The sequence below is a fragment of the Callithrix jacchus genome, chromosome 15 (assembly GCF_049354715.1).
Source record: "Callithrix jacchus isolate 240 chromosome 15, calJac240_pri, whole genome shotgun sequence".
Taxonomy (NCBI): Eukaryota; Metazoa; Chordata; class Mammalia; order Primates; family Cebidae; genus Callithrix; species Callithrix jacchus.
The window spans coordinates 39,047,985-39,074,397 of NC_133516.1; the positions used below are offsets into that span (position 1 = coordinate 39,047,985).

Below are 26,413 nucleotides of genomic sequence, written 5' to 3' on the forward strand. Positions count from 1 at the left end.
CTATTCATGTAAATTTCGAATATCAGTATTTTATATGAGAGAGCATATTCAGTTGGTGTATATACTCCAAAAAGTAGTAGAAAAAAGCATTGTATATTATTTCTGACAGACTACATATAGAGCAATTTTGCATTGAACATTGGGGTTCCTAGATAATATTTATATTTTTTTCTATTCGCGTAAAATTAGAATTTCGGTATTTTACATGAGAGAGAATATTGAGTTAGTATAAATACTCCAGCCCCCTCTGCGCGGTCACGCCGAGCCAGCGCCTCGGCCTGGAAGCGGGCCGCAGACCCTCAGCTTCGCCCACCGCTTCCCTACCATGGACCCCTGCAAAGTGAACGAGCTTCAGGCCTTTGTGAAGATGTGTAAGCAGGATCCAAGCGTTCTGCATACCGAGGAAATGCGCTTCCTGAGGGAGTGGGTGGAGAGTATGGGGGGTAAAATACCACCTGCTACTCAGAAAGCTAAATCAGAAGAAAATACCAAGGAAGAAAAACCTGATAGTAAGAAGGTAGAGGAAGACTTAAAGACAGACGAACCATCAAGTGAGGAAAGTGATTTAGAAATTGATAATGAAGGTGTGATTGAACCAGACACTGACACCCCTCAAGAAATGGGAGATGAAAATGCAGAGATAACAGAGGAGATGATGGATCAGGCAAATGATAAGAAAGTGGCTGCTATTGAAGCCCTAAATGATGGTGAATTGCAGAAAGCCATTGACTTATTCACAGATGCCATCAAGCTGAATCCTCGCTTGGCCATTTTATATGCCAAGAGGGCCAGTGTCTTCGTCAAATTACAGAAGCCAAATGCTGCCATCCGAGACTGTGACAGAGCCATTGAAATAAATCCTGATTCAGCTCAACCTTACAAGTGGCGAGGGAAAGCACACAGACTTCTAGGCCACTGGGAAGCAGCAGCCCATGATCTTGCCCTTGCCTGTAAATTGGATTATGATGAAGATGCGAGTGCAATGCTGAAAGAAGTTCAACCTAGGGCACAGAAAATTGCAGAACATCGGAGAAAGTATGAGCGAAAACGTGAAGAGCGAGAGATCAAAGAAAGAATAGAAAGAGTTAAGAAGGCTCGAGAAGAGCATGAGAGAGCCCAGAGGGAGGAAGAAGCCAGACGACAGTCAGGAGCTCAGTATGGCTCTTTTCCAGGTGGCTTTCCTGGGGGAATGCCTGGTGGTTTTCCTGGAGGAATGCCTGGAATGGGAGGGGGCATGCCTGGAATGGCCGGAATGCCTGGACTCAATGAAATTCTTAGTGATCCAGAGGTTCTTGCAGCCATGCAGGATCCAGAAGTTATGGTGGCCTTCCAGGATGTGGCTCAGAACCCAGCAAATATGTCAAAATACCAGAGCAACCCAAAGGTTATGAATCTTATCAGCAAATTGTCAGCCAAATTTGGAGGTCAAGCATAATGCCCTTCTGATAAATAAAGCCTTTGCTGAAGGAAAAGCAACCTAGATCACCTTATGGATGTCGCAATAATACAAACCAGTGTACCTCTGACCCTCTCATCAGGAGAGCTGGGGTGCTTTGAAGATAATCCCTATTCCTCCCCCAAATGCAGCTGAAGCATTTTACAGTGGTTTGCCATTAGGGTATTCATTCAGTTAATGTTTTCCTACTAGGAATTACAAACTTTAAACACTTTTTAACTTTAAAAATATTTAAAACAAATTTAAAGAGTCTGTTAATTCTTATATTTTTCTTTACTAATCATTTTGCATTTTTTTCTTTGAATTATTGGGCAGGGAAGATTCTTAATGTATAGAAGATTTTTTCTCTAATTCGAGTGAAATAAAAGTTTATTAGTGCAAGGCAAACATAACTCATTTCAGGATAAAGTTTGTGTTGGATATGTGGTTCCTGAAGTATTTTGACTTGTCTTTTTAAATGCTTCATCTTTTTCTTTAAAGATTTATTTCAATAAAACTAATTGGGACCACCAGTATCTCAGTAGGACCTGGGTAGAGACTGGAAGTATTTGGCAGGGCAGCAGCAATCTTGCTGTGTTTTATATAACGTGCATCCTTGGGCAGGTTGTCCTTAAATCTTACACTGTGGTGAAGGGATGATTTTTTTGTAATGCTGCAGTAGAGTTGGAGTACTTAGTTCTGTTCTTGTCTAGTATATCTAATAAATATATCATATTATTTCCACATGGGGAAAAAAAAAATAAAAATAAATAAATAAATACTCCAAAAAATAGTAGAAAAGGGCATTGTATATTTTTTCTGACAGATTATATTCAGAGCAATTTTGCTTTTAACATTGGGGTACCTAGATAATATTTATATTTTTTTCTATTCGCGTAAAGTTAGAATTTCGGTATTTTACATGAGAGAGAATATTGAGTTAGTGTAAATACTCCAAAAAATAGTAGAAAAGGGCATTGTATATTTTTTCTGACAGATTATATTCAGAGCAATTTTGCTTTTAATATTTGAGTACCTAGATAATATTTATAATTTTTCTATTCGCGTATAATTAGAATTTCGGTATTTTACATGAGAGAGCATATTGAGTTGGTGTATATACTCCAAAAAAAGTAGAAAAAAGCATTGTATATTTTGTCTGACAGATTATATTCAGAGCAATTTTGCTTTTAACATTGGGGTACCTAGATAATTATAATTTTTTCTATTCGCGTAAAATTAGAATTTCGGTATTTTACATGAGAGAGCATATTGTGTTGGTGTATATACACTAAAACAGAGTAGAAAAAAAGCATTGTATATATTTTCTGACAGATTATATTCAGAGAAATTTCGCTTTTAACACTGGGGTACGTAGATAATATTTATATTTTTTTCTATTCGCGTAAATTTATAATTTCAATACTTTACATGAGAGAGCATATTGTGTTGGTGTATATACTCCAACAAATAGTAGAAAAGGGCATTGTATATTTTTTCTGACAGATTATATTCAGAGCAATTTTGCTTTTAACATTGGCGTACCTAGATAATATTATATTATTTTCTTTTAGCGTAAAATTAGAATTTCGGAATTTTACATGAGAGAGCATATTGAGTTGGTGTATATACTCCAAAAAGTAGTAGAAAAAGGCATTGTATATATTTTCTGACAGATTATATTCAGAGCAATATTGCTTTTAACTTTGGGGTACATAGATAATATTTATATTTTTATCTACTCACGTAAATATAGAATTTCGGTATTTTACATGAGAGAGAATATTGAGATAATGTATATACTCCAAAATAATGTAGAAAATGGCATTGTATTTTTTTAAACAGATTATCTTCAGAGAATTTTGCTCTTAACATTGGGGTACATAAAGTTTATTTTCTTTTTGGTAACCGCGTACATTTAGAATTTCTGTATTTTACATGAGAGAGCTTATTGAGATGGTGTATATACTCCAAAAGATAGTAGAATAGGGCATGGTATATATTGTCTAACAGATTATCTTCAGAGCAATTTTTCTTTTAACATTGGGGTACATAAATAATATTTATATTTATTTGTAACGGAGTAAATTTAGAATTTCAATTTTTTACATGAGAGAGCATATTGAGTTGGTGTATATACTCCAAAACAGAGTAGAAAAGGGCATTGTATATTTTTTTTGACAGATTATATTCAGAGCAATTTTGCTTTTAACATTGCGGTACCTAGATAATATTTAAATTTTTTTCTATTCACATAAATTTAGAATTTCGGTATTTTACCTGAGAGAGCATATTGAGTTGGTTTATATAGAACAAAAAATAGTCAAAAAGGGCATTGTATATTTTTTCTAACAGATTATATTCAGAGAAATTTTGCTTTTAAAATTGGAGTACATGTGTAATATTTATATTTTTATCTATTCGCGTAAAATTAGAATTTCGGTATTTTACATGAGAGAGAATATTGAGATCGTGTATATACTCCAAAAGAATGTAGAAAAGGGCATTGCATATTTTTTCTAACAGATTATCTTCAGAGCATTTTGCTTTTAACATTGGGATACATGGATAATATTTACATTTTTTTAAACACGTAAATTTAGAATTTCAATATTTTACATGAGACAGCATATTGACATGGTGTATATACTCCAAAAAGAGAGGAGAAAAGGGCATTGTATATTTTTTCTAACATATTATCTTCATAGCAATTTTGCTTTTAACATTGGGGTACATAGATAATATTTATATTTTTTTGTAACCGCATATATTTAGAATTTCAATATTTTACATGAGAGAGCATATTGAGTTGGTGTATATACTCCAAAACAGAGTAGAAAAGGGCATTGTATATTTTTTCTGACAGATTATATTCAGAGCAATTTTGCTTTTAACATTGGGGTACATAGATAATATTTATATTTTTATCTATTCGCGTACAATTTGAATTTTGATATTTTACGTGAAACAGAATATTGAGATGGTGTGTATACTCCAAAAGTATGTAGAAAAAGGCATTTTATATTTCTTTTAACATTATCTTCAGAGAAATTTTGCTATTAACATTGGGGTAAATACATATTTATATTTTTTTGTAACCGTGTAAATTAAGAATTTCAATATTTTACATGAGAGAGCATATTGAGTTGGTGTATACACTCCAAAACAGAGTAGAAAAGGGCATTGTATATTTTCTCTAACAGATTATTTTCAGAGCAGTTTTGCTTTTAACATTTGGGTATGTAGATAATATTTATATTTTTATCTATTCACGTAAAATTAGAATTTTGGTATTTTACATGAGAGAGAATATTGAGATGGTATATATACTCCAAAAAAATGTATAAAAGAGCATTGTATATTATTTCTAACGCATTATTTTCAGAGCGTTTTACTGTTAACATTGGGGTACATAGATAATATTTATATTTTTTTGTATCCGCGTCAATTTAGAATTTCAGTATTTTACATGAGAGAGCATATTGAGATGGCATATATACTCCCAAAGAGAGTAGAAAAACGCATTGTATATTTTTTCTAACAGATTATCTTCAGAGCAATTTTACTTTTAACATTGGTGTACATAGATAATATTTTATTTTTATCTATTCATGTAAAATTAGAATTTCGGTATTTTGCATGAGAGAGCATATTGAGTTGGTGTATATACTTCAAAACAGAGTATAAAAGGGCATTGTATATTTTTTCTGACAGATTATATTCAGGGAAATTTTGCTTTTAACATTGGGGTATATAGATAAAATTTATATTTTTATCTATTCGCGTAAAATTAGAATTTGTTTTTTACATGAGAGAGAATATTGAGATGGTGTATATACTCCAAAAACATGCAGAAAAGGGCATTGTATATTTTTTCTAACAGATTATCTTTAGACCATTTTGCTTTTAACATTGGGGTACATTGATAATATTTATTTTTATCTATTAGCGTAACATTAGAATTTCAGTATTTTACATGGGAGAGAATATTAAGATGGTGTATATTCTCAAAAACAATGTAGAAAAGGGCATTGTATATTATTTCTAACAGATTATTTTCAGAGCATTTTGCTTTTAACATTGGGGTACATAGATAATATTTATATTTTTTGTAACTGCGTAAATTTAGAATTTCAATATTTTACATGCGAGAGCATATTGAGGTGCTGTATATACTCCAAAAGAGAGTAGAAAAGGGCATTGTATATTTTTTCTAACAGATTATCTTCAGAGCAATTTTGCTTTTAATATTAAGGTACATAGAGTATAATTGTATTTTTTTGTAACCGCGTAAATTTAGAATTTCAATATTTTACATGAGAGAGCATATCGAGTTGGTGTATATACTTCAAAAAACAGTAGAAAAGGGCATTGTATATTTTCTCGGACAGATTATATTAAGAGCAATTTTGCTTTTATCATTGGGGTACATAGATAATATTTATATTCTTTTCTATTCAGGTACATTTAGAATTTTTATATTTTACATGAGACAGAATATTGAGATGGTGTATATACTCCAAAAGTATATAGAAAAAGACATTTTAAATTTTTTCTAACAGATTACCTTCAGAGCAATTTTGCTTTTATCATTGGGGTACATACATAATATTTATATTTTTTTGTAACCGCGTAAAATTAGAATTTCGGTATTTTAAATGAGAGAGCATGTTGAGATGGTGTATATACTCCAAAACCGAGTAGAAACGGGCATTGCATATTTTTTCTAACAGAATATATTCAGAGCAATTTTGCTGTTAACATTGGGGTACACAGATAATATTTATATTTTTTTGGAACCACGTAAATTTAGAATTTCAATATTTTACATGAGAGAGCATATTGAGTTGGTTTATATACTTTAAAACAGAGTAGAATAGGGCATTGTATATTTTTTCTAACATATTAAGAGAAATTTTGCTTTTAACATTGGGGTACATAGATAATATTTATATTTTTATCTATTCGCGTAAAATAAGAATTTCGGTATTTTACATGAGAGAGAATATTGAGATGGTGTATATACTCCAAAAGAATGTAGAAAAGGGTATTCTATATTTTTTCTAACAGATTATCTTCAGAGCATTTTGCTTTTAACATTGGGTTACATAGATAATATTTATATTTGTTTGTAACTGCATATATTTTGAATTTCAATATTTTACATAAAAGAGCATATTGAGTTGGTGTATATACTCCAAAACAGAGTAGAAAAGGGCATTGTATATTTTTTCTACAGATTATATTTAGAGCAATTTTGCTTTTAACATTGGGGTACATAGGTAATATTTATATGATTTTCCATTCGCGTACAGTTTGAATTTTGATATTTTACATGAGACAGAATATTGAGATGGTGTGTACACTACAAAAGAATGTAGAAAAGGGCATTGTATATTTTTTCTGACAGACTATATTCAGAGAAATTTTGCTTTTAACATTGGCGTACATAGATAATGTTTGTATTTCTATCTATTCGTGTAAAATTTTAATTTTGGTATTTTACATGAGAGAGAATATTGAGATGGTGTATATACTCCAAAAGAATGTAGAAAAGGGCATTGTATATTTTTTCAAACAGATTATCTTCAGAGCATTTTGCTTTTAACATTGGGGTACATAGATAATATTTATATTTTTTTGTAGCCGCGTAAATTTAGAATTTTACATGAGCAAGCATATTGAGATGGTGTATATACTCCAAAAAAAGAGTAGAAAAATGCATTGTGTATTTTTTCTAACAGATTATCTTCAGAGCAATTTTGCTTGTAACATTGGGGTACATACATAATATTTCTATTCTTTTGTAACCGTGTATATTTAGAATTTCAATATTTTACATGAGAGAACATAGTGAGTTGGTGTATATACTCCCAAAAATAGTAGAAAAGGGTATTGTATACTTTTTCTAACAGATGATATTCAGAGAAATTTTGCTTTTAACATTGGGGTACATAGATAATATTTATATGTTATTCTATTCACGTACAGTATGAATTTTGATATTTTACATGAGACAGAATGTTGAGATGGTGTATATACTCAAAAAGTATGTAGAAAAAGGCATTTTATATTTTTCCTAACAGATTATCTTCAGAGAAATTTTGCTTTTAACATTGGGGTACATAGATAATATTTATATTTTTTTGTAACCGCGTCAATTTAGAATTTCAGTATTTTACATGACAGAGCATATTGAGATGGCGTGTATACTCTAAAAGAGAGTAGAAAAACGCATTGTATATTTTTTCTAACAGATTATCTTCAGAGCAATTTTGCTTTTAACATTGGTGTACATAGATAATATTTTATCTATTCGCGTAAAATTAGAATTTCATTATTTTACATGAGAGAGAATATTGAGATGGTGTATATACTCCAAAAGAATATAGAACAGAACACTGTGTTTTTTTCTAACCGATTATCTTCAGAGCATTTTGCTTTTAACATTGGGGTGCATAGATAATATTTATATATTTTGGAACCATGTAAATTTAGAATTTCAATATTTTACATGTGAGAGCATATTGAGATGGTGTATATACTCCATAACAGAGTATAAAAAGGCAATGTATATTTTTTATAACAGATTATCTTCATAGCAATTTTGCTTTTAACATTGGGGTACATAGATAATATTTATATTTTTTTGTAACCGCGTATATTTAGAATTTCAATATTTTACATGAGAGAGCATATTGAGTTGGTGTATATACTCCAAAAACAAGTAGAAAAGGGCATTTCATATTTTTTCTGACAAATTATATTCAGAGCAATTTTGCTTTTAACATTGGTGTACATAGATAATATTTATATGTTTTTCTATTCGCATAAATTTGAATTTTGATATTAGAATATTGAGATAGTGTATATACTCCAACAGTATGTAGAAATAGGCATTTTATATTTTTTCTAACAGGTTATCTTTAGAGAAATTTTGCTTTTAACATTGGGGTACATACATAATTATATTTTTTTGTAACCGTGTAAATCTAGAATTTCAATATTTTATATGAGAGAGCATATTGAGTTGGTGTATATACTCCAAAACAGAGTAGAAAAAGGCATTGTATATTTTTTCTAACAGATTATATTCAGAGAAATTTTGCTTTTAACATTAGGGTACACAGATAATATTTATATTTTTATCTATTCGCGTAAAATTAGAATTTCAGTATTTTACATGAGAGAGAATATTGAGATGGTGTATATACTCCAAAAGAATGTAGAAAAGGGCATTGTATATTTTTTCTAACAGATTATTTTCAGAGCATTTTTCTTTTAACACTGGGGTACATAGATAATATTTATAATATTCTGTAACCGCGTATATTTAGAATATCAATATTTTACATGAGAGAGCATATTGAGATGGTGTATATACTCCAAAAGAGAGTAGAAAAGGGCATTGTATATTTTCTCTAACACATTATATTCAGAGCAATTTTGCTTTTAACATTGGTGTACATAGATAATATTTATATTTTTATCAATTTGCCCAAATTTAGAATTTCGGTATTTTACATGAGAGAGAATATTGAGATGGTGAATATACTCCAAAAGAATGTAGAACAGGGCATTGTATATTTTTTCTAACAGATTATCTTCAGAGCATTTTGCTTTTAACATTGGGGATACATAGATAATATTTATATTTTTTTGTAACCGCATATATTTAGAATTTCAATATTTTACATGAGAGAGCATATTGAGATGGTGTATGTACTCCAAAACAGAGTAGAAAAGGGCATTGTATATTTTCTCTATCAGATTGTATTCAGAGCAATTTTGCTTTTAACATTGGGGTATGCAGATAATATTTATATGTTTTTCTATTCATGTACAGTTTGCATTTTGATATTTTACATGAGACAGAATATTGAGATGGTGTGTATACTCCAAAAGAATGTAGGAAAGGGCATTGTATATTTTTTCTGACAGATTATATGCAGAGCAATTTTGCTTTTAACATTGGGGTACATAGATAATATTTATATTTTTATCTATTTGCGTAAAATTTGAATTTCGGTATTTTACATGAGAGAGAATATTGAGATGGTGTATATACTCCAAAAGAATGTAGAAAGGGGCATTGTATATTTTTTGATCAGATTATCTTCAGAGCATTTTGCTTTTAACATTGGGGTACATAGATAATATTTATATTTTTTTGTAGCCGTGTAAATTTAGAATTTCAATATTTTACATGAGAGAGCATATTGAGATGGTGTATATACTCCAAAAGAGTAGAAAAACGCATTGTATATTTTTTCTAACAGATTATTTTTAGAGCAATTTTGCTTTTAACATTGGGGTACATAGATATTTATATTTTTATCTTTTCGCGTATAAATAGTATTTCGGTATTTAACATGGGAGAGAATATTGAGATGGTGTATATACTCCAAAAAAATGTAGAAAAGAGCATTGTATATTTATTATGTCAGATTATATTCAGAGCATTTTGCTTTTAACATTGGGGTACATAGATAATATTTTATTTTTATCTATTCGTGTAAATTTAGAATTTTGGTATTTTACATGAGAGAGAATATTGAGATGGTTTATATACTTCAATAAACAGTAGAAAAGGGCATTGTATATTTTTTCTAACAGATTATCTTCAGAGAATTTTGCTTTTAACATTGGGGTACATAGATTATATTTTTTTGTATCCGCGTAAATTTAGAATTTCAATATTTTACATAAGAGAGCATATTGAGTTGGTGTATATACTCCAAAAAAGAGTATAAAAGGGCATTGTATATTTTTTCTGACAGATTATATTCATAGCAATTTTGCTTTTAACATTGGGGTACATAGGTAATATTTATATGTTTTTCTATTTCGCGTACAATTTGAATTTTGATATTTTACATGAGACAGAATGTTGAGATGGTGTATATACTCAAAAAGTATGTAGAAAAGGCATTTTATATTTTTCCTTAGATTATCTTCAGAGAAATTTTGCTTTTAACATTGGGGTACATACATAATTTTTATATTTTTTTATAACCGCATAAATTTAGAATTTCAATATTTTACATGAGAGAGCATATTGAGATGGTGTATATACTCCAAAACAGAGTAGAAAAGGGCATTGTATATTTTTTCTAACAGATTATATTCAGAGCAATTTTGAATATTACCACGCACAACATTGCTGTCAGTGCATGCCCAAGCTACTGGTAGCCTAGAAATATTTCGACCTGGTTTATTAACCATACACTTGCCAGATCCAACCCAGCTAAAACATGAAATCGACTGAACTCAGTAACCCACATCTGTAATCCTAGCACTTGGGGAGGCCAAGGCAGGTGGATATCCTTAAGTCAGGAGTTTGAGACCAGCCTGGCCAACATGGTGAAACCCCATGTCAACTAAAAATATAAAAATGAGCCGGGTGTGGTGGTGCACACCTGTAATCCCAACTACTCGGGAGGCACAGGTGGGAAAATCTCTTTAATACAGGAGGTGGACGTTGCAGTGAGCCGAGATTGAACCATTGCACTCCAGCCTGGGCAGAGCACGAGACTCCATCTCAAAAAAACAACAAAAACACAAAATCAATCCCCCACCCTTCCCTTTTTTTAGAGTTAGGGACTTCCTGTGTTGTCCAGGCTACAGTGCAGTTGAGCCTCTTACTCCTAGGCTCAAGCAGTCCTCCCACCTCAGCCTCCTGAGTAACTGGGATTACAGGTACATGCCACCATGCTCAACTAATATTTGTGTGTGTGTGGAGATGGGAACTCACCATGTTGGCCAGGCTGGCCTCAAACTCTGGGCTTCAAGGGATTCTCCCATCTCAGCCTTCCAAAGTGCTGGGATTACAGGCATGAGCCTCTGTTCCTGACTAAAACCTAATTACACATTCATGAATGACCGAGGGCATGAGCTTCTGTGTCCTTTAACAATGAAATGGATTCTTCCTTGGGTATAACTTTGCTGGGGATGCTGTAATAAAGTGCAACAAACTATGTGGCTTAGAACAAGACAAATTTGTTGTCTCAGGCCAGATGCCCTGGCTCATGTGTGTAATCCCTGTACTTTGGGGAGGATGAGAGGATGTCTTGAGGTCAGCACTTCAAGACTGGCCAGGCCAATAGGATGAAACCCCATCTCTACTGAAAGAATACAAGGCCGGGAGTGGTGGCTCACACCTGTAATCCTAGCACTTTGGGAGGCTGAGGTAGGCAAATCATGAGGTCAGGAGTTCGAGACCATCGTGGCCAACATGGCGAAACCCTGTCTCTACTAAAAATATAAAAATTAGCTGGGTGTGGTGGTGTGCATCTGTAATCCTAGCTACTCAGGAGGCTGAGGCAGGAAAACTGCTCGAACCCAGAAGGTGAAGGTTGCAGTAAGCTGAGATCACACCACTTTACTCCAGACTGGAAAACAGAGCAAGAATCCATCTCAGAAAAAAAAAAAAAATTAGCCAGGCATGGTTGCATGTGCCTGTGATCCCAAGCTACTCTGGAGGCTGAGGTGAGAGGATTGCTTGAGCTAGGGAGAATGAAGCTGCAGTGAGCTGAGATCATGCCACTGCACTCCAGCCTGGGTGACAGAGTGAGTCCCTGTCTCAATAAATCAATAAATAAAATAAAATTGTTGTCTCCCAGTTGGGAGGCTGGAAGTGTAAAGTCAGGTGTCTGTAGCCGGCTCTCCCTGGAGGCTCTGGGGAAAAATCTGTCCCGGCCTCTCTCCTGGCTCAGGCATCCCTTGACGTATAATGGCCATTGTCCTTCTATGCACATCTGTCTCTGTGTGCAAATTTACCTTTGGGCAGGTGCAGTGGCTCACACCTATAATCCCAGCACTTTGGGAGGCCAAGGCAAGATTGCTTGAGCCCAGAAGTTCAAGTCTAGCCTGGGAAACACAGTGAGATACCATCTCTACATAAAATACAGAAAATTACCTGGGCATGGTAAAACACACCTGTAGTCCCAGCTACTCAGGAAGCTGAGGTGAGAAAAATCACATCAAACCCAGGAGATTGATGTTGCATTGAGCTATGACCACACCACTACACTCCAGCCTGGGTAACAGAACAAGACTGTCTCAAGAAAAAATATTTTATTCTTTTTTTTTCTTTTACTGGCAACAAATGTTCCTTATAGTAAGGACATCAGTTATATGGGATCAGGGCCCCACCTTTATAACCCATTTTAACTTGATGACCTTTGTAATGACCACATCTCCAGATAAGGTCATGCCTGTAATCCCAGCACTTTGGAAGGCTGAGGTGGGAGGATCACTTGAGGCCAGAAGTTCAAGACCAGCCTGGGCAACATAGTGAGACTTCACCTCTACAAAAACAATAAATTAAAAAAATAGCTGTTTATAGGGGTGTGTACCTGTAGTCCCAGCTCCTTGGAAAGCAGAAACACAGAGCAAGCCCAGGAGGTTGAGGCTGCAGTCTTCTGTGATTGTGCCACTGCACACCAGCTGGGCAACAGCAAGACCTAGTCTGTCTCAAGAGAAAAAAAAAGGTTTGCTGATCCAATGTGGGGTAATTTTTTTAAAACTGTAACTCTGTATTTTTTCATATTGCCTACCTTTTCCACATGATCTCTGTGATTTTAAGAAGAAAATAGCAGCCACACTACATTTTTTTTTTTGAGATGGACTTTTAATCTTGTTGCCCAGGCTGGAGTGCAGTGGCATGATCTCTGCTCACTGCAACCTCCACCTCCTGGGTTGGGCAATTCTCCTGCCTCAGCCTTCTGAGTAGATGGGACTACAGGCGCATGCCACCATGCCTTGCTCATTTTTGTATTTTTAGAGGAGAGGGGTATTCACCATGTTGGTCAGGTTGGTCTCGAACTCCTGGCTTCAAGTGATCTGCCTGCCTCAGTCTCTCAAAGTGCTGGAATTGCAGGCATCAGCCACCACACCCAGCCATACTTGTCTTTTTGTCCACAGAAATGACCAGAATTTCAATTTTTGTTTCTCTTGTTTTTCTTAGATGAAAACAAACTGGCAGTTATAATTGGGGAGGACAATTTGCATTATGGGAATCTGGGAGTCGTGCCAAGTTCTGTAATCAAAGTTGGTAAAAAGAAACTGGGGTTATGCAGTGGGGGTAGTGGCACACACCTGTAATCCCAGCACTTTGGGAGGCTGACATGGATGGATCACCTGAGGTCAAAACTTTGAGACCAGCCTGGTCAACATGGTGAAACCCTGTCTCTACGAAAAAAAAAATACAAAAATTAGCCAGGCCTACTGGTGGGTGCCTGTAATCCCAGTTACTCATGAGACTGAGCAGGAGAATCACTTGAGCCTGGGAGGGGGAGTGAGACTCTGTCTCAAAAAAAAAAAAAAAGAAAAGAAAAGAAAAGAAAATTCATCCTGGGATGCAAGGTTCAACATACACAAGTCTATAAACATAATTCACCACAAAAATAGAACCAAACACAAAAACTACAGGATTATCTCCATAAATTCAGAGAAGGCAAAACTCTCAATAAACTAGGTACTGACAGAACATATCTCTTTATTACAAACCCACAGCCAGTATCACAATGAATGGACAAAAATTGGAAGCATTCCCTTCAAAATCTGGCACTAGATAAGGATGCCCTCTCTCACCACTCTTATTCAATATAATACTGGAAGTTCTAGCCAGAGCAATCAGGCAAGAAAAAGAAATAAAGGGTATTCAAATAAGAAATGAGGAAGCCAAATTGTCTCTATTTGCAGATGACATGATTGTATATCTAGAAGACCCCAACGTCTCAGCCCAAAATCTCCTGAAACTGATAAGCAACTTCAGCAAAGTCTCAGGATACAAAATCAATGGACAAAAATCACAAGCGTTCTTAGACACCAATAACAGACTTAAAGAGAGCCAAATCAAGAACGAACTGCCATTTGCAATTGCTACCAAGAGAATAAAATGACTAGGAATACAAGTAACAAGGAATGTAAAGGACCTCTTCAAGGAGAACTACAAACCACTGCTCAATGAAATGCAAGAGGACACAAACAGATGGAGAAACATTCCATGGTCATAGTTAGAAAGAATATCATGAAAATGGCCATACTGCCAAAAGTAATCTATAGATTCAACACTATCCCCATCAAGCTACCAATGACCTTCTTCACAGAACTGGAAAAAAACACCTTAAACTTTATATAAAACCAACAGAGAGCCCACATAGCCAAGTCAAATCTAGGCAAAAAGAACAAAGCTCGAGGCATCACACTATCTGACTTCAAACTATACTACAAGCCTACAGTAATCAAAAGAGCATGGTACTGGTACCAAAACAGAGATATAGACCAATGGAACAGAACAGAGGCCTCAGAGGCAAGGCTACACATCTACAACCATCTGATCTTTGACAAACCTCACAAAAATAAGCAATGGGAAAAGGATTCCCTGTTTAATGAATGGTGTTGGGAAAACTGGCTAGTCCTGTGCAGAAAGCAGAAACTAGACCCCTTCCTGACACCTTATACTGAAATTAACCCCAGAGGGATTAAAGACTTAAACATAAGACCTAACACCATAAAAATCCTAGAAGAAAACCATGCAAAACCATTTAGGACATAGGTATAGGTAAGGACTTCATGACTAAAACACCAAAAGCATGGGCAACAAAGGCCAAAATAGACAAATGGGACCTAATCAAACTCCACAGCTTCTGCTCAGCAAAAGAAACAATCATTAGAGTGAACTGGCAACCAACAGAATGGAAAAAAAAAATTGTAAACTACCCATCTGACAAAGGGCTAATAACCAGAATCTACAAAGAACTAAAACAGATTAACAAGAAAAAAACAAACAAGCCCATTCAAAAGTGAGCAAAGGATATGAACAGACACCTTACAAAAGAAGACATACATGAGGCCAACAAACGTATGAAAAATCTTCATCATCACTGGTCATTACAGAAATGCAAATCAAAACTACATTGAGATACCATCTCATGCCAGTTAGAATGGCCATCATTAAAAAACCTGGAGACAACAGATGCTGGAGAGGATGTGGAGAAATAGGAACACTTTTACACTGTTGGTGGGAGTGTAAATTAGTTCAACTATTATGGAAGACAGTGTGGTGATTTCTTAAGGACCTAGAAATAGAAATTCCATTTGACCCAGCAATCCCATTACACCGTATATATTTAAAGGATTATAAATCATTCTACTGTAAGGACACATGCACACGAATGTTAATTTTGGCACTGTTTACAATAACGAAGTCTTGGAAACAACCCAAATGCCCATCAATGGTAGACTGGACAGGGAAAATGTGGCACATACACACCATGGAATACTATGCAGCCATAAAAAAATGAGTTTGAGTCCTTTGTAGGGACATGGGTGAACCTGGAAACCATCATTCTTATTAAACTGACACAAGAACAGGAAGTCAAAAACCGAATGTTCTCCCTCATTGGTGGGTGTTGAACAATGAGAACACATGGGCACAGGGAGGGGAGCATCACACCCTGGGATCTGGGGGTGTGGGAACTAGGGGAGGGACAGCATGGGGTGGGGAGTTGGGGAGGGATAACATGGGGAGAAATACCAGATATAGGTGATGGGGAGGAAGGCAGCAAACACACGTATGTATCTATGCAACAATATTGCATGTTCTTCACATGTACCCCAAAACCTAAAACGCAATTATATATATAATTGTATATGGAAAGTTCCCTTTCCACCTCTTTCTCAAAAAAAAAAAAAAAGAAAGAAAGAAAAAAAAAAGAAGAATTGGGGTTATTAATCAGTTGGTCAGGAGTAAAGGTCTTGTTCACAAACTTCGGATCCTTTTTTATGCAGGCTAGAAATCACTCCAGTTAGTAAAATAGTAACAGTAACGACAACAGCCAAAAGGGAAGAGTATTGAAAATGCATGAGGTGCTGGTCTAGGCACGTTCATGAGTAACATTATTTAGCCTTGAGCATCATCTTAGGAGTACATCCTCATATGATTCCTATCTGACAGGTGGGAAAACTGAGGCACAGAGACCTACGTCATCTGTCCGAACTCAAAGTGGTGTTAAGTTGTGGCGCAGGTGTCACCTGACATTGTCTTGTGCACTGAGCCTATCTAATTATTATTTTTATTTTGAGATGGAGTTTCCTTCTCGTTGTCCATGCTAGAGTGCAATCTCGGCTCACTTCAACCTCCGCATCCCAGGTTGAAGCAATTCTCCTGCCTCAGCCTCCCAAATAGCTGGAATTACAGGCACACACCACCATGCTTGGCTAATTTTGTATTTTTAGTAGAGACGGGGTTTCTGCATGTTGGTCAGGCTGGTCTTGAACTCCAGACCTCAGGTAACCCATTCACCTCAGCTTCCCAAAGTGCTGAGATTACAGGCATGAGCCACCACACCGAGTTTTGTTTGTTTTGTTTTGTTTTTTGAGATGGAGTCTTGCTCTGTCTTCCAGGCTGGAGTGCAGTGGGATGATCTTGGCTCACTAAAACTTTCACCTCCTGGCTTCAAGCCATTCTCCTGCCTCAGCTTCCAGAGTAGCTGAGATTGTAGGCATGTGCCACCACACTGGGCTAATTTTTGTAGTTTTAGTGAGTCAGGGTTTCACCATGTTGGCCAGGCTGATCTTGAACTTCTGACTTCAGGTGATCCACCCGCCTCAGCCTCCCAAAGTACTGGGATCACAGGCATGAGCCACGTCACCTGGCCACTATGCCTATCTCGTTCTATTTCTGAAAAAAGAGGGAAAAGAAATAATTGTATTTTCATCCTCACAGTAACTCCATGAAAGAGATATCATTTACCTTTTACAAATACAAAACAGAAGCTCCAGCTTTTTTTTTTTTCTGAGACAGTGTCTCACTTTGAAGCCCAAGCTTGAGTGCAGTGGCATGATCTTGGCTCACTGCAGTCTTGACCTCCAGGACTCAAGTGATCCTCCCACTTTAGCCTCCCGAGTAGCTGGGACTACAGGGGGACACTGCCAAACCTGGAAAATTTTTTGAAATTTTTTGTAGGGATGGGGTCCTGCTATGTTGCCCAGGCTGCTCTCAAACTCCTGGGCTCAAGCAATCCTCCCACATCGACCTCCCAAAGTGCTGGGATTACAGGTGTGGTCACTCCAGCTTTTTTTCCACCCCCCAAGGCCACATTAAGTTGTTAGTGGCTGAGTCAAGAGTCCTGGGGTCTGCTGACTCCTACTTCAGTGTTTTTCCATCTAGACTGTAGCCACTGTAATTCCTGAAAATATTCTAACAGTGGACTGTGATGGATTATTTGGGTGTGTAACACAAACAGAGGAACATCTCTTAGGAGACTGAACCCTGATGTTCTGATGGGGTCAGCATGTATTCTGGAAAAAGGTTCTATAGCTCCCATCCATGCCCAGTGAATAGGAATTAGGTACCAGGCATGGTGGCTCATGCCTGGAATCCCAGGACTTTGGGAGGCTGAGGTGGGTGGATCACTAGGTCAGTTCAAGACCAGCCTGGCCAACATGGTGAAACCCCATCTCTACTAAAAATACAAAAAATTAGCTGGGCATGATGGCACATGCCTGTAATTCCAGCTACTCAGGAGGCTGAGACTGCAGAATCACTTGAACACAGGAGGTGGAGATTGCAGCGAGCTGAGATTGCGCCACTGCACTCCAGACTGGGTGACAAAACAATCCTCAGTCTAAAGAAAATGCTGGGCATTGGCCAGGTGTTGTGCGGTGGCACACATCTGTAATCCCAGCACTTGGGGAGGCTGTGGCAGGCAGATCACTTGAGGTCAGGAGTTCCAGACCAGCCTGACCAACATGGTGAAAGCCCATCTCTACTAAAAATACAAAAATCAGCTGGGTGTGGTGGCAGGTGCCTGTAATTCCACCTACTCAGAGTTCTGAGGCAGGAGCATTGCATTAACCTGGGAGGCACAGTCTGCAATGAGCTGAGATCCCACCACTGTACTCCAGCCTGGGCGAAAGAGCGAGACTTCACCTCAAAAAAGAAAAAAAAGTTGGGTGTGGTGGTGTGTGGTCTCAGCTACTCAGGAGGCTGAGGTGTGCAGATCGCTTAAGCCCAGGAATCTGATGCTTCAGTGAGCTATGGTGGAGTCACTGCACTCCAGCCTGGGTGACAAAATGAAACCCCATTTCTAAAAAACTAATTTTAAAAATTAACAAAATAAGAAAGACAATAGGATAGTATTCATCACCAATAGGAGATCAATCACATCACTGACTGAATCTTGCCAACATGATCAAACTCTAATCTAATGTGGTGAGTATGAATCCAGCTGCAAATATGCCACAAATACAAAAGACAGAGAATGAGTTCACCTGCACCAGGGAAATCCAGACTTTGAGAAATGCTACAGGCACAACAATGTGGAGTCTTCCAAAATCCATAGAAAGGAAAGGGGATAGGCCAGGCAAGGTGGCTCAGGGCTGTAACCCCAGCACATTGGGAGACCAAGGAGGACAGATCACAAGGTCAGGAGTTTGAGACCAGGATGACCAACATGGAGAAACCCCATCTACCAAAAATACAAAAATTAGCCAGGTGTGGTAGCACATGCCTGTAATTCCAGCTATTCAGGAGGCTGAAGCAAGAGAATCACTTGAACCCGGGAGTCGGAGGTTGCAGTGGGCTGAGATTGTGCCATTGCACTCTGGCCTGTGTGACAGAGCAAGACTGTTAAAAAAAAAAAAAAAAAAAAAAAGGAAAAGGGATAGAGGAGAAACTTGTAGATTGTGTCTTTTTTACGATTTTAGTTTTTGGCCGGGCACGGTTGTTCACACCTTTGATCCCAATCGTTGCACTTTGAGAGACTGAAGTGGGCAGATCACCTGAGGTCAGGAGTTTGAGGACAGCCAGGCCAAAATGGTGAAAACCCGGCTCTACTAAAAATACAAAAATTAGCTGGGTGTGGTGGCATGTGCCTATAATCCTAACTCCAGAGGCTAAGGCAGGAGAATTGCTTAGAACCTGGGAGGTGGAAGTAGAAGTGAGCCGAGATTGCGCCATTGTACTCTATCCTGGAAGACAGAGCAAGATTCGGTCTCAAAATAAATAAATAAGTAAATAAAAATTTAAAAGTAGGTAAACTATTGCTTCATGAGGACAGCATTTCTGTTTGGGAGGATGAGAAAGTTTAGAGACAGATGGTGGCACTGGTTCCACAATATTGTGAATCTACCAAATGCCATTGAATTGTACACTTAAGTGTGGGTACATTTATCCAAGTTTATTATCTATTTCTACAAACATTCACGAAGGCTGGACCCCTGAAACGTCAAAGTCATGATCCAAGGTGGGGAAGGGTGAGTGGGTTTTGTGCTCCTTTTAGTACTGCTTGGTTTGTTGTCTACCTAAAGTCAGCTGGGCTAACCTCCAATGCTTGGTAGGGTAGGTGTAGTACATGCATTTGCGGGCCGGGTATGGTGGCTCATACATGTAATCCCTGCACTTTGGGAGGCTGAGGTGGGCAGATTGCCTAAGTTCAGGAGTTCAAGACCAGCCTGGGCAACATGATGAAACCCTGTCTCTACTAAAAATACAAAAAGTAGCTGGGTGTGGTAGGGTGCTTGTAGTCCCAGCTACCTAGTAGGCTGAGGCAGGAGAATCACTTGATCCCTGGAGGCAGAGTTTGCAGTCAGTGAGCCAAGATGGCATCACTGCACTGCAGCCCAGGAAACCAGACTCCACCTTCAAAAATAAAAATAAAAATCAATAGGCCAGGTACCGTGGCTCATGCCTGTAATCCCAGCATTTTAGGAGACTGATTTAGGCAGATTACCTGAGGTTGAGTGTTTTTGACCAGCCTGGCCAACATGGTGAAACCCAATCCCTACTAAAAATACAAAATTTACCCAGTGCTCACGCCTGTAATGCCAGCCACTGTGGAGGCTCAGGCAGGAGAATCACTGCAACCTGATAGGCAGAGGTTGCAGTGAGCCAAGATTGCACCACTGCACTCCAGCCTGGATGACAGTGTGAGACTGTCTCATAAAATAAATAAATGCATTTTCAACTCAGTATATTTTCCCTTCTTTTTCTTTTCCTTTTTTTTTCCCCCCCATAGAGACAGGATCTCTCTGTGTTGCCCAGGCTGGTCTTGAACTCCTGGGATCAAGCAATCTTCCCACATTGACCTCCCAAAGTGCCGGGATTAGAGATGTGAGCTACTGCACTTGGCTGCTATTATGAATTTGATAGATTTATGGAGACATGACCCCGTTGTAAGTCCAGGAGCATCTGTAATCATGCTGAAAATGGGGGTGGCTTGTGTGAGGATATGGGGGAGTGTCACAAAACACAAGGGGACCAGAGCCTGCAGGGGGACACCACAGGCTGCCTCTGGCTCAAACCCAGGGCTCCCTCCTCTGTGTCTCCTGCTGCAGGACAGACCCCAGGCTCACAGCTCTGCAAATTCATGCTGTCTGCACTGCAGGACTTGAATCCACAGCTTGGGGCTGTGGTGATGTTGGAGCAGGAGCAGGGCAGGGAGGACACATCAGGGGTTGCACCTGCAGCCACACTGGCAGAGAAAGTTCGGTTTTTTGTTTTTTGTTTTTTTGAGACAGACTTTGCTCTTGTTGCCCAGGCTGGAGTGCAATGGCATGATCTCAGCTCACCACAAGCTCAGTGTCCCATATTCTCCTTTATCACCCTCCTGAGTAGCTGGGATTACAGGCATGCACAAGCATGCCTGGCTACTTTTGTATTTTTAGGAGAGACAGGATTTCACCATGTTGGCCAGCTGGTCTCAAACTCCTGACCTCAAATAATCCACCTGCCTCAGCCTCCCAAACTGCTGGAATTACAGGCATTAGCCACTGAAACCTGGCCCTGGTTGCCCTGTCCGGCCTACAGGCTCTGCAGAGCCTCAGCTTCTCTTCCCCCCACCCCTAGCTGATAGAGAGCAACCCCCACTCCCTGGGGTTCTAGGCCACCTTCTATGAGAGCCGTGACAAGTTACATGGGAACACCAAGTACAATCTGGTGAGCTATGTCCCCACCAAACCTCACCACATGTCCCCTGAGGGCCCCCTCTTCCTTCTTCTCTTACCAGCATAAAGAGCTGAGAAATTTCCAGACAACACAGCCCCTAGCCCTGCCCCATGATGGGAAGATGAACAGGCAGCCATCACCTACACACCTGACTTCACTGAAGTGTCACACGGGTCAGGCGTGGTGTGAGCTTGCAATCCCAGAACTTTGGGAGGCCGAGGCAGGTGGATCACAAGATCAAGAGTTTAAGACCCACCTGACCAACATGGAGAAAACCCGTCTCTACTAAAAATACAAAAATTAGCTGACCGTGGTGGCATGTACCTATAATCCCAGCTACTCAGTAGGCTGAGGTAGGAGAATCACTTGGACCCAGGAGGCAGAGGCTGCAGTGAGCTGAGATTGTACCACTGCACTCCAGCCTGGGTGATAGAGTAAGATTTCATCTCAATAAATAAATAAATAAAGTATCGCACAGGAGATTCCAATGTGGCATGACAGGGAGGAAATTAATCCAGCCTGGGGCAGGGCTGGAGGTCTGAGTTAGCTGAGTAAACTGAGGCATAAGGATTTCATGGGGGCAATTTCCACAGGGTAGGGACGTGACCAGCTGCAAGTCAGCAACAGCAAACTTCTTTGACCAGGCTCATTACATCTAGATGAGTGAGGAAAACAATCACTCCTCACTGTGCGTCCCCAGAACTCCGGGAGCAAGGGAATGGGACCCATCATACTGGGGCCACTGTTTCCGTGAGTTCCCAGAAGTCTTTCACAGGCAGTGGGATTAGAACAGAGCAGAGCTTGGCTGAGCATGGTGGCTCATGCCTGGAATCCCAGCACTTTGGGAGGCCAAGGTGGGTGAATCGCCTAGTGTCAGGAGTTGGAGACCAGCCTGGCCAACATGGTGAAACCCCAGCTCTACTAAAAATGCAAAAATTAGCCAGGTGTGGTAGCACTCACCTGCAGTTCCACTACTCAGGCGGATGAGGCAGGAGAATCTCTTGAACCTGGGAGGCAGAGGTTGCAGTGAGCCAAGATTGCATCACTGTACTCCAGGCCTGGGTGATAGAGCGAGACTCCATCTTAAAAAAGTCGGGGCAGGGAACAGAGTGGGGCTAAGCGGCTTCCAGTTTTACCTCTCCTCCAATACCTTATCTCTCTCACAGTCCTGAGTTGGGGGATGCCCATGGTGTTCCACAGGTGCACTTGGCATTTTCTCTCCTGACCCCACAGGATATTTACCTAAAACAGAAGCAGCCCTGAGGCAGGACCAACTCAACTTCACTTCCAGGTATGCTGTCTCCTGGACAGAAGCGGGGACTGGGCTGCCTATGGGGAGTCTCTTAGCTTGAGCAGAAAGAAGCAGGGCTGAGATCAAAACCTCAGCTAAAGAACAGTAAAACAGGATGATTAAAACACTGTAGAAGAGCCAGGTGAGGTGGCTCACACCTGTAATCCCAGCACTCTGGGAGGCCAAGGTGGGTGAATCACCTGAAGCCAGGAGTTCGAGACCAGCCTGGCCAACATTGTGAAACGCTGTCTCTACTAAAAATACAAAAATAAGCCAGGTGTGGTGGCAGGTGCCTGTAATCTCAGCTACTCAGGCACCGAGGCACAAGAATGGCTTGAACCTGGGAGGAGGAGGTTGCAGTGAGGCCAGATCATGCCACTGCACTCAAGCCTGGGTGACACAGTGAGACTCCATCTCAACAACAACAAAACACTTTACAAACGGTGGTCCCTCAAAACACTTACACACAGCATTACCATTGGCTCTATCAAAGCCACTACCATCCATCCCAAAGGAATGTAAAGCAGGAACTCTGAGAGGTATTTGCACACCTGTGCTCACAGCAGTGCGATTCACAGCAGCTAAAAGGCAAAATCAACCGACGGGTCCACCATCAGATGAAAAGATAAACAGAGTGTGATTCATCTGCACAGCAGAAGATGACTCAGACTTAAGAAGGGAGGGAGGCTGGGCGAGGTGGCTCACGTCTGTAATCCCAGAACTCGGGGAAGTGATGGTGGGTGGAGACTGTCTTGAAAAAATAAATACATACAAATAAAGAGAAATAACAAAGGAAGTGAGAATATATCGTGAGTGACTCTAATAAGGACTGAAAGCGTTCTTAGCTGCTGATAGCATTACTACCAACCAGTTCAGTTATGTTCCTTTTCCTGGCTGGGAAGACCTGCACTTCTCCCCCAGGGCTCACCTTTCTGTACACCAGGCCAGCGATGGCTGACTGCAGCCTTATCTGCAGCACCTTGAGCTGGTACGTGTTCTGCTGCTTTAACAGCATCTGCAGGCAGGCCAAGAGGAACATCAGCACTGCAAGGAGGTAGCCCTCCCAGGCTGGAGACTTGGGGTCACCAATAAACTCCAGAAAAAGGCTTGCAGGGGAAGGATGGAGAAGGTACAGCTGGTGAGAATAAGTGCCCATGTGTGTTGCCTTTGCCCAAATCAGGCCAGGTGTGGAGGATCAGTCGGCGTGGTTGACTTTTTCACAATCATGATCTCTGTTATTTCCCCCACTGTCCTTGCTTCTTTTCAATCTTACTGCAGCTCCTCAAGATTAAGAGATGGTGTTTTTCTTCCCCCTTGTTATGGGCTAAATTGTGTCCTCACTAAATTTGTATGTTGAAGCCCCAACCCCCGGTTCCTCTGAATGTGACTGTGTTTGGAAATAGGGCCTTTAAAGAGGCAATCAAGTTAAAATGAGGTCATTAGGCTGGGCCCACATTCAGTCTGGAGTCCAGATAAGAGGAGAAAATGTAGACACACAGGGAAACACCTGGGTGGACACAGAGGAAAGACCATGAGAGTACACAGGGAGGAGGTGGCCAACTGCACACCAAAGGCAGAGGCCTCAGATGGAAACAATGGGCAGATACCTGATCTGGAACTTCCAGCCACCAGAATCATGAGGAAAATACATTTCTGTCATTGAAGCTACTCAGTCTGTGATGCTCTGTTATGGCAGCTGAGCAGACACCACTTGGACCTGGGCTGGCCACAAAACCACCTTAGACCAACAGAGTAGAGTGGAGGTAAAGCTATGCCAGCTGTGAGCCTCAGGAGAAAGTGTGGCTTTTGGCCTATTGCTTAGAACCCTCACAAGCAGCCACATGAACAAGTCTGAGCTAGCTTTTTGGAGGATGGGAACCCACATGGAACAGAAAGCCATCCCAGCTTCAGACACAAAACTGCAGGCACATGAGAAAACCCAGCTGAGCCGAGTCCACGTTACTGACCCACATTACCATAAACTAAATAAATGCATGCTTATAATTTTAAGCCACTCACTTTTGGGGTATTTTACAACAAAAGCTAATTTATACAGTCAGGAAAGAGCTTATTTGCCCTTGTGGGGGACAGTCACTTTCTCATTAATCATTTCCCTTTTTCAGTATCCTTCCCACCCACCCTCCAGTGTCCCAAGCACCAAATCTATAGGCAGAGGCATGAGAGCTGAAGCCCCCTGGCCCTGGAGGGATGCCATTAGGAGACCATCAGCCTTAGCAGAGCTCCTGAAGTCTGGACTTACCTAAGCAGCCTGGGGACAGTGAACCTGAAGACATCATTGATAAAGAGGCTGTGGGTCCCGTGATGAAGGTAGAATGGAACACCTGCCAGATGGCCCTCAGCAGGGAGCCCCACTGCCTCTTATTTTGCTATAGGAATGGCTCAGTCTCCGGAGCCTCCATGCCACTGCCTCCTTTTCTTTTAAACACTATTACCTTGGTGTGCCTTAGAGGAAGGGAGAGGCTGGCTCTGGGTCCCATTTTATACTCTCAGCCACCAGAAGCAGGGCCTGGCATTTATAACACTGAATGTAAAATGAGAGAAATATAAGATAACCCTTCTAAAATATAATTGAATGATTGGGCAATAGACAGACTGAAAAAAAAAGGTCTCTAAATTTGGTAAGAAAGAAGTCACTGATGGGCTCAGGAAACACATTTATAGTAAAGTACAAGGACTAGGAGCCATATTAAAGGGAAATGAGTGAAAATCAATTACTTTCAACAATATGTTTGAGGAATTTGGGGTCAAAGGGTAGTTGCATATTTCTTTTGAATCAGTCCATATCCAAAAATCTAAGGCTTAGGCCTTCCCAACTAAATTCCTTATGCTGATTTCTTTCTGTATATCATTTTAAATTTTTATCTTGTCATCTCTTTTTATCATATTGTTTTCACAATCTGATAAAAGGCCAAGAGAGTCCTGTCACACAAAATGGTCCAGATACTCACTTTGACACCCATTGACCATGTGACCTTAACTGCTCTGACCATCCATTTTCCCTGTCCTGCCTTCTGCCACCTCTCCAGAAACCTCAACACCCCACTCTGAGTTCTTTCAGGAACATCATTCAGGCTATTCACTCACTCATTCATTTTTTCAATCAGTGAATATAATTGAGCACCTGCTGTGAACTTGAGGTTGGAAAAACAGCAGTGAACACCATATAACGTTATCTCTGTTTCTCCTGACAGCCTTGCTCAAGCAGTTCTTTGTGTCTGGAATGCTCTTTTCTGGCTAACTCCCACCAATCCTCAGGTACCATCTCTCCCAGGAAGGACACTTGCCCACCACTATCTCCCAGATATGGCCAATAACTGAAGGCAGAGCTATAGAAATTTAACCACAGGCCTGTAAGCAAGAAATAACTGCTAGTGTAAGCTGCTGAGAGTTGGGGGGCTATTCGTTACACAGCATCATTGCAGCAAAAGCTGACCAATACAAACAGGCAAGTTCTAGGTTCAAGCTTCAGGACTGGGACATTATGAATGAACACTTAGTGTTTCTAGCCAGGGTGGGCCAATGCTAAGCAGATGTTCTCAGAAGAGACAACGTCTGAGATTAATGGAGACCTGGGTGTGAGTCTTTGCTTTGTAATGCAGGGGTAGTAAAAAGCCTAGTGATTTAAAAACATTCTCTGGAATGAAGTTGCCTGGGTGCAAATCCCAGTGCTGCCACTTATAAGCCATGTAACCTGGTACTAGTTTCTTAACTT

The 26,413-nt window shown here is 39.4% G+C and overlaps 2 protein-coding genes across 10 annotated transcripts in view; one reads left to right on the forward strand and one right to left on the reverse strand.

Moving 5' to 3' along the window:
- Positions 1–240: 240 nt before the first annotated feature.
- On the forward strand, positions 241–1,843 carry LOC100413083 (hsc70-interacting protein). The gene has a single exon (XM_035275868.3). The coding sequence runs from the start codon at positions 326–328 to the stop codon at positions 1,433–1,435; it is 1,110 nt and encodes a 369-aa protein (XP_035131759.1). The 5' UTR covers positions 241–325; the 3' UTR covers positions 1,436–1,843.
- DNAH12 (dynein axonemal heavy chain 12) overlaps positions 242–26,413 on the reverse strand; it is a 346,345-nt gene continuing 320,173 nt past the window's right edge. For 7 of the 9 annotated variants that reach the window (XM_078351228.1, XM_078351230.1, XM_078351232.1 and 4 more), the window contains one exon: positions 242–17,123. The gene's annotated coding sequence lies outside the window, so the exon portion shown is untranslated. The remainder of the gene's footprint in view (positions 17,124–26,413) is intronic. The other 2 variants (XM_078351229.1, XM_078351233.1) reach the window with 1 other exon arrangement.